The 9865-nt window shown below is 40.4% G+C and overlaps 1 protein-coding gene across 2 annotated transcripts; it reads left to right on the plus strand.

The window, feature by feature from the left end:
• Positions 1-1192: 1192 nt before the first annotated feature.
• kera (keratocan) lies at positions 1193-8599 on the plus strand. Of its 2 annotated transcripts, none has more exons than XM_019273137.2 (3): positions 1193-1467; positions 6260-7134; positions 7305-8599. In XM_019273137.2, the coding sequence occupies exons 1-3, from the start codon at positions 1301-1303 to the stop codon at positions 7472-7474; spliced, it is 1212 nt and encodes a 403-aa protein (XP_019128682.2). In that variant the 5' UTR covers positions 1193-1300; the 3' UTR covers positions 7475-8599. The 2 variants fall into 2 exon arrangements, with proteins under 2 accessions (XP_019128682.2, XP_010736932.2); XM_010738630.3 differs by lacking the exon at positions 1193-1467 and adding an exon at positions 5054-5127.
• Positions 8600-9865: the final 1266 nt, after the last annotated feature.

The following is a 9865-nucleotide window of genomic DNA, read 5'->3' on the forward strand; positions in this document are numbered from 1 at the left end:
TCCAAAGGTTCTCACAATGATAATGCAAACAATGCTGTTTAGCAGGCGTCATTCATCCCGAGGGGAACATGAATGTCAAATTTCATAGCAGTACCATAATCCAATAATTGTCATTTCACTTAAAACCACAAATGTTAACCTCATGGTAGCACCAGAAGAAAAGTCACCAAGGTCAATACATCATTCCGGAACCAGGAATCTCTGTACCAAAGTTTTAACTTTGGTACCATTTAGTAGTTTTTTGTGTCTGGACCAAAGTGGTTTGCCAACCTCCTGGCAAAGAGATCAACATTGCCATCCTTTGCTAGTCTGGCCATAAACAAACAACAACAAAAAAACAGGACCACCCTTGCAGATATCTTTCAAATACAAAACAAACCCTGGAAAACATGACATCTGAATTAAGATTTGCATGTGAACACATGCAGTTTGATTTAGATCCTGGTTGTGCTCGAGGTTTCTGCCTGTTTTTCCTTACTACCATCACCAAGTGCTTACTCATCACTGGAATTTTTGGTTCTCTGTAAATAATATTATAAAGAACATGAAAAGTGTCCTGTGATAACTTCAGTTATAATTTGGCACAATACCTAAATTGGAAATTGGGGAAAAGTTTAATGTTCAAATCTTCAGGTTTGGATTTGGATGTCTTTGGATAAACATCAAACTAAAAATACACTACTGTAGGTTACTAATTAGTTAAATGGTTGTGTCTATTTTACTATGTTTACTCCAATGACAATTTTCCATGATATCCTATGGGTGAGTGTCTATAAACATAGTGGTTAACTTTGTTGTTGTGGTCTAAAACTCACTGCACTACCACAACAGACAGTGTCATATTGTGAAGCTGCATCTGGAGTGATGTCATTGATAGGCATGATGGGGGAAAATCTACAAAAAGAAGACTTTGGTTGTAAACGATTTTCCTGTAAAAAGTTGGGTGTGAATGTCTGAGTGAAAACCCCTCTGAGCCCCTTTCTGACCTCACCTGACAGCCTTGTAAACACACCCCAAGGCCTGTGAGGTGAAATGAGCCATAAAATGGTTGTGCACCCATCCCCTAGGGTAATGGGTAAAGAGAAAATCCTTCATTGCAGACCAAATGGTTAAGTTGGGTGGGGTGACAGCAGTTTAACCCTCAACACTGATGAAAAAAAGACAAAACGAAAGAGGCGGAAGAAACTGCTGGGCTGGCAGAAAAGAAGGCAACACAAAGTCTGAAAGGACATCCCAACTCACACACACAATCTTCCTCCCACCATCAACACATCCTCCATCCTCTCTGTGCAGCCGGTGCATGTCCAAGGTGCAGCCTTGGGGGAATCAAACCAACAACAATACTAGTCTAACAGGGCTGGCTTGCAGCACTTACCACATTAGAGGCATTGACATCTATTTGCAGAAGAAGAGGAGCCAAACATCACCTGGCTGCACGCAGACCACTCACACCAGCTGGAGAAGCAGGTAAAGATGATTTATCTTTATTTAGTAGCTTGACAGAGGAGGGTGCAATGTATTTTTCATATGGTTTGCATCTGACTGGACTTATCTTTACCTTTGATGTGGTCCACCTTGCCAGCCTTTCAGAACAGAAGAGGTAAAGCGGCAAGGTAACCTTGCAAAAAAATCGAGGGCTTTGAAAGTGTTTTACGTAAATGTCTCGGTTGTTTTATGCCGTTTTGTGTGGTTCTTTCAGTCACAGATAATTTTATAAATTAGGATGCTTCATGCCAGGATCAAGATAGATAGATAGATAGATTGACACTTTCGTAATCAGTTTTACAATCAAAATTACACCTGGAAATAAATGAACTAAGAGCTAACAATTGTGGCTGTTCGAAGTTTGCAAATTACACACATCTTTGGAAAGCCACTTTTACTGCCAAACAAGTTTTTTTCCACATAATAATTATCCATAAACACAGTTACTTTCTCAGCTCTGGATGCAGTAATCCGTGCAACCTCTTCCAAATGTTTGAAAGTCATGAAGTGGATTTCAGCAAAGCCATCAACTGGAACTGATCCCACAAAACCCATGCAGTGAAAACACAACCCGTTGTGTAATTAACATAGCTGGCTCAGATGTAAAGCCCCTAGCAGGAAATTTGCATTATCATATTCCTCTGCATGTGTTTCTTCTTAGGCTGTCAGGCAGATTGTAGACAACATTTGTTTTATCTTCAATTTTGCAGAGATATGTGAAGCCCTGACTCACCATTTTTTAGCAGTTGGGATATTTTATTGTAAATCTTGACACACATTATAAATAACTATTGTGTTGCAATGAAAATGGAGGGGTACCCCATCTGTCATGTCTGCAAGTCAACAAGAATTTCTATCAAATCACAGTAAGTTTAATTTTATTGAATCAGAGTTCTTTAGTTCTGTAATGCATCATTAATTATTCAATTTTATTAACATTTCTGACATTTATAATAAGTGTTTTTAGGAGCCTGTGAAAAGACAGATGGAACAAAATCCTTATCAGAAGGACAACTGACTGGTTCTTGATTTCGTCACAAATCTTTTGACAAGGCTGCTGTTGGTGGTAGACAGGCTGATTGGAAGAACATTCTTGTTGTCAAGGTTACAAGCTGGCTGTCTTATTGCTTAACGGACTAAGTTGCATGGGAAGTAATTACAAGGTCAGAAGCCTCTGCGGTCTGACATCTACTCTGAGTCACTGGATGTACACTGTGGGACATTGGCCATGTAGATTCTCCTGCACTTTTGCTATCCGTGTGTTACCATTTTGAAAATCCCTTTAGCTACCGGAAACAACAACCCCAGAGCTAGTGACCTACATGCTGAAAATGGCAAGTCCTAACCTGGTTCCTAGTAATATGAATGAAAACAAGCAGAAAGCTGTTATCTTTTCTTTTATTTAGCCATTTTAATAAGTTCTGCCTTAACACTACTTTGTGAGGGCACCACCACTGCAATCTGGGCTTGGCACCTACTTAAAAAATTGTGACTGGTTTAAAAAAATACAAGCCTTATACTGAAAAAAATAAGACCAGCAAGACCTTTCTCCAGTGCTGACCAAGTGGCAACCACCATGACCGTGAAATGAAGCCAACACAGAAGTGCCAAATACATTTCCACAAATGGCTACTTGAGGATGTCAGTTTTCTTAAGACCCATATTAAAATGTCCAACTTCACAGCAGAAATAAACATGTTTACAGCTGGGTACAAAAAACAGTACGGGGGCTGAACTCACCTGTTCAAGGCTTTATTTGGCCAACCTCAGCTCCACCTACGCTCCACGTCTTTGCCCATTTTTGGATTAGCCGGGAGCCAGCAGAGTCAGGACTGCCAAGATGCCGAAGGCCAGAGCCACCACACTTTGAACTTCACACTGGCTCTTCAGGAACAGAATCAATGACGTCATAAAGACTATGTCTATTTTTATTTAAACACTTTATGGCGCTGATACAGCACTGTGCAGGTGAGAGCTACTGGATGCCCTTTACTTCAAAATCAAGGATTAAGAATATCTGTAAATAATTAGGCATGCTGTCATTAAAAGATAAAGGTACGGAAACAAAATGCAATCAAGAAAAGTCACTTTAGGCTAACCAACTAAGCTTGTTAGTTAGTGTCTGATGCAAAGTTTCCATTCATCAAGGTAGTAATTTGTCTTTGACGTATAGTTCCTATAAATGTGCCCAGGACTAACGTCTTGATGTGTAATTGTTAACACAAGATTATAAACGTGTAGCGCAATGATCACCGTTCACAAACTCACCCTGGCAAACACAGGAGGAGCTCTAATGGGATTGCATGGCTGATCATGGATAAGTGTTGCTCCTATCCTCAAAGAACTCAGCTGGGATTATCCTGTTGCATTCAGACCTTTGCCGTCATCGCTGCAAATGAGTGCGATCTCATGTCGGCATGTTGAAAGGTCACCTGAGACTAGGTAGCTTGTACAAAAACACTTGCAGTAAAATACCCCCAGATTAAGTCTGACCTCCCTCCCATAACACCATTACATGTCATGTCTGAAGACTATGTTGTGTACTTACATAGAGTGCGTCATCTTTGTGCTGGATGCTTCAGCAGTACAGCCTGAACAACGTGCATTCCCCCCTAATAAAGTAAGGTGACGCATGTGTGAAAATTGTCATAAAATGGACATGCATTAAGTATCTACTAGTCACTTACACTTAACTGCAATGCACATACCTAATCAGGCACAGGTTTCAAACAAGGACTACCTTGAAAACACCTTCTATACTCTATGCCAACTCCATAGCATCTTGCAGTCCTGTAGATGTTTCAACCAAATATTAATCATAACCCTCTTCATCCCAAATGTTTTTGTAGTAAATTGAAGCCACTGAACTCACAGAGCTGCCCTAAATGTGTCTCAAGCCATTGCCTCCTGGAGCTATTTCAAATAAATTAAAATGTGGTCAAGACACATCCCACATCCTCCAGAATAGTGCTTAAATATGCTGTGTCATTCAAATTGTGGTCAGTATTGGATCTAATGTGTACCAAAAACACTCATTACATAAATCCTTCATCTCCACTTCTCTCTGTTTGACAGAAGGTCCATACATTTACACCAAATCTGACCCGAGGTATGTTTATCAGGCGAAGGCAACATCCTCCCACATCTCAATTATACTAAGCTGTTTTTGTGCAGTTTTTGTTTAACCAACAGTCTCTGTTGACTCTTAACACTTTAAGTCAGATTAATGAATCCTGATTCCTTCGTGAATGGCAGCAGTACAAAGTTGTCACAAAGGTCAGCAAAGGACTCAAGGGGATTTGTGAGCGGAGTTTAAAAAAAGTTCGAACATGGCAACCAAGGGAGGAAGGGTTGTACATGTGGAAGTCAGCAACCAAAGAACAGGTTGGCTTGTTTTAGCCCGTTTCTAAGTGGGCCATGTCTCAAGCACTGAAAGGCTTAGTACACTATACACCACCTTTGACCTCTGATCTTAGGAGAATCTGATTGGCCAGGAGAAGCTGTGAGTCACAGGCTGGCATTCAGTGAATGAAAAAAACTGGCGGTACAAATACAGGGATGTGAGAGGAACAGCCCCATCATTTGGGACTACACTTGTTAACTTGCTAAGAAAGGACTTGCTGACAAGGGATCGCGTTTAAGGTAAGCTCGGTTTCTGAAAGGCAAAGATGTTACATCTGACTGACAGATTGGGTAGATTTGGTTTAGTTTGGTAGATGTTTGTCTTGCAACTTGAGCGATTGGGTTTTATCTCTATAGAAGCATGGATCCCGCTTTTATCATTTGCACCACATGTGGTACCACAAAGTTGGGTCTTTGACCTTTGCACGGTGGAAAAGAAGGGGCACATTTCTGAAAACAGGTGTGCCAGCTTTGTCTTTGAAGTGCAGACATCCGTGAAAAAGCGTGTCTTACCCAAAATGAATTCCAGACAAGCGTGGAGTGCATCAAGAATTTAAACCAGCACCAGATGGCAGCTGAGAGTAATCAAGTAGTGCCTTAAGAGATGTGTGGATAGAAGATGGTAGAGCTCACATAAGATTTTGTTCATTGCTCTTCTTTTATTTATTTTTGCACTTCATTTATTGTATTCCTCTTTTTGATTTTTTTCCTCTTTACCCCTGGCAGTGGTTAGTACCAGGCCATCTGCCATTCCCTTGTGGTAACTGTCATGCCAAACAAGGGGATGGATTCAGTTCCCATTTAATGAATGTGTGCAATGCTTATTTGCATACATGATCGTCTACTGCTGAGCCTAATGAACAGAGTGAATCTTATGATTGACATGCAAAGTCTTCAAGTCTGAGCTTTAGGGTTGTCCTAATGCAATTAAAGTTGACCTGGGTCTGCATCCTGTCTTTTGAGCTTTACCTGTCAGTAATGACCCAGAAAGGGCAGGTTACCTTGTTTTGTTGGCAGCAACCATTGGAATTTCATGATAATGACATTAGTGGTAGAGTAGGCTACGTACACTGGTGGTGGATTGGCCTGAGTGGCCACAGGGTCAGATTGTGCATTTGTGAACACAGCATCATTTGTATGTGATACTAGCCATGTGACTCACAGAGTGTGCCTTACAAGGACCAATATAGCATGGTCCTAATTCTTCAAAGTCCCCAATCCTTTACAAATTATAACATCTGATCTTCGTTACCTTGGGCGTCTAGAGCATTTCAGTGTCTCTTTGCCCTCTATTGTCCTAAGACCCTTGTAACAATATGTAGCACTTCACATATCTGTCTATAACATTGTTTTGTCCCTCTTTCTATCATAGGTTGCCTAGTGAAATGGCACTTATCCTGAGCCTTCTGTGCATCTTATGCCTGGTTGGGCCAGTTCTCAGCCAGGACATGCCATATGAGGAAATTATGGCCCAGATCCAAGCCTGCCCTAAAGAGTGTCGCTGCCCCCCCAACTTCCCTCGTGCTGTCTACTGTGACAATAAAGGCCTGACGAGCATCCCAAAAATCCCTCCACACACATGGTATCTCTACTTGCAGAACAATCTAATTGAAGCGCTGTCAGCAGATGCCCTGCGTAATGCCACATCATTGCGCTGGATAAACCTAAACCGCAACAAAATCACTAGTGAGGGAGTGGAAGAAGGTGTACTCAATTCATTGTCTCACCTGGTGCATCTCTACATGGACGACAACCTATTGTCTTCAGTGCCATCTCCCCTGCCAGCCAGCCTGGAGCATCTACGTCTTTCCCGCAATCGCATCTCCAAGATCCCTGCTGGTGTCTTCATCGGTCTGGACAAGCTTAACCTCTTGGACCTCCAGGGGAACAAGCTGATGGATGATGCTGTGACTGTGGTGAGCCTAAAGGGTCTGAACAGCCTGGTACAGATCAATCTAGCCAAGAACCAGCTGAGTACCATGCCTTTTGGCTTACCAGCCACCACTACCCAGCTTTTCCTGGATGGCAACAACATTGAGAAGATCCCAGCTGGCTACTTCAAAGGTTTGCCAAAAGTGGCATTTCTGAGGCTTAACCACAACAAGCTTAGTAACAGTGGAGTTCCCAAAAATGTGTTTAATGTCTCCAGCATTTTGGACTTGCAGCTGTCCCACAACCAGCTGACTGAGGTCCCCCTTATTCCTTCAGGCCTTGAGCACCTTCACCTTGACCACAACAATATCAAAAGTAAGTCTGTGACATTTTTCCAAAGGCACCTACTGATTTTTGTTCTCATTATAGTGACTAATTTGAGTTGTAGGTGAATAAGAGTGCTTCTTTTATGGATCTATTGAATATGATAAATCAGTTCTGTAAAGCTATTGTGAGTCTTAAAACTTCCCTTTGTGTATTTACAGGTGTAAGTGGCTCCAACGTCTGTCCTGTCGACATCAACGCTGTGGACGACTCTGTCAACGAAAGTGTTCCTCGACTGCGCTACCTCAGACTGGATGGAAATGAGATTAAGCCACCAATTCCTAGGGATGTCATTCTGTGCTTCCGTCTCCTGAGGTCCATTGTGATCTAAAAAAAATCAGCAGCATGTTATAAGCTAATTCTAATTTCATACAACTGATGACTGATAATGTGGAAATGTAGACGCATCTCTGCATCTATGCAACAAATATGGTGACATGATGATATTTGCATGTTTGTGAAACTCGAATATTTGACGCTAGTTGGCATCAACTTGTTTTATTGCTGTGGATTAGAGAAAAGTTCATTCCAGTTCCAGAAAACGTTGATATTTTTCAGTGCTATTTTAATAAAAATCTAAAAGAAAGTACAAAATTGACAAGGAGCTGGTCGGTTAGAAGCCTTATTGAGGCAGCAGTCTGTTGACCACTAGTTGTGCCTTATGTTGGTGTGAACATCTGCAATCCAGAATGAAAATCTGATTTTAATTTAGCATGACAGTGATTTAGACAGATAGGAAGACAATGTGTATTAATGGCACCTGGAGATCTTTGAGGACTCTTTGTGTGTCTCAATTTGAATACTTCCATTAGTAGACTACACACGTAGACGTGTTGCCATTGTGCACTAAGTGGAAATAAAATGGCATTTGACTGCCAAAATATAAATAGAAAACATCTTATAATTGCATAATGTGGTATTCGCCGCAACCACTTCAGCTCCAGCAGTTTCCTCGGCTGCTCGGTGCTTCCCCTTCTGTTATATAGCTAAAATGGCGAGCGCTGAGGGATGAGAAGTGTCCAGCGTCTAACACTCAACTTTGTGTGCACCATCCAGGTACTCACAGTACACTGTATTTTGCTATAATTGACAGTGTGAATGCATTTATGTAAGTATGGAAGCATGCAAATTGAGACACTGTCATTGTCATTATGCTCATTATTGCAGGAAGCAAAGCTTATCAATTGACTTGGAAAATATCACTTTTATTGAGGAAATCCATTGCTTTATATTTGTAGACTTGAAGCCAAATTAATGGTGATATTTTCTAGTTGTTGTTTTTTTTTTTTACTCTATTCTTCACATAGTCATATTTACTGGTGGTAACTTATTTTTATTTAATATTGGAGAAAAATTAGTAGAAACCTGACAACCCTGTCGATTTTCACGGCCAACATTCCTTAATATTTTGTATGCAAAAGAAATGTGATAACTATTTTTAAAAAATGCCAACACACTTTTTAATTCTGGTCATTATTTTTCTGAATAAACTGAGATTTCATTTCAATTGTCTTAAATCTGAATAAACTTCTGAAAATGAACATGTGTCATGTTTTTATAATTCCTGCACTTTGCACGAATGTAACCTAAATGTAAATAGTAATGTTATGGTAGTCTGCAGTTTTCATTTCCTATATGTTTTGTAATGAAGTTTCAAAATGAGGGACTTTTTCCACCAAATTTTATTCATTGTGTTTTGGATAACGATTTTAGGGAACTCATTTTATCATTGGAAAGTGAATATAGAGTAGATCATCATCCACATAATATATGTCACCAATCAACCAGGTAACAGCACACTCCTGTTAGATGAACTGTGTAGTTTTATCACATTTTTTTGTGCTTATGTTTTGAATAACTTGTTCATACCCCTTTGAGCTATGAAATTACATCATTGTGAATGTTCTCATGGACATGCATGGCTCAGTGCTTCCTGCTCCCAGAAAAACATGATTAAAAGGTTTGACACTTTGGAAAAACAATGAAAGACCTGCACAACCCACCAGGCTTAAATCATTATACATATTTCAGGGAGTTTCAGGGAGCTCTATTTACAGATACAGAATATCACAGAAATTTGATATAATATGCAGAACTATGTTTCCATTCATTCACCTAAAAATAAGGATCATTATGTCTTTGAATAAACCTCTTATATCTACAGACGCTGTGGGTGCACCATGTTGAACTGCCATGTATCTAGCCCATAAAAGACAAACCAAATACTTGCTGTAGATACAGCCGTTTCGGTCTTTTTTTGTGGCCACTGTAGTTTCTCCCCCCCTGCTGGGAACGGGACGGTGCCACTAAATCCTACACACTGCTTTGTAATAATGAGAACCACAGCCAGCCAACTAGTTACCCATAATCACACAATTCCCCTAAACATCTAGTTACACAGTGCGTGCACCTGCCACAGTCTGCGGGACTGTTGTGACTTAATACGTTTTCAACATATCCTTTTGTACCTTATGTAATCACTCGCATTTTAATAGTGTAGACATAAGAACAAAAATGTAATTAATTGAATTCATTTGATATATACCCAGACTCCACAATTAGTGCTCAAACATAATCCGTCTTTCAGCTGGCATAACATTTCCATCTCACTGCCAATTACTATATGAATGCTTCTACAGAGTGGACCGAATCTACCGGGCTTCCCAGGCTCTTTACAATGCACTCTGTCATAAACTGTGACACATCAGTCATTGTGTCAAGA

This window comes from Larimichthys crocea, chromosome XX (assembly GCF_000972845.2).
Source record: "Larimichthys crocea isolate SSNF chromosome XX, L_crocea_2.0, whole genome shotgun sequence".
Lineage (NCBI taxonomy): Eukaryota > Metazoa > Chordata > Actinopteri > Sciaenidae > Larimichthys > Larimichthys crocea.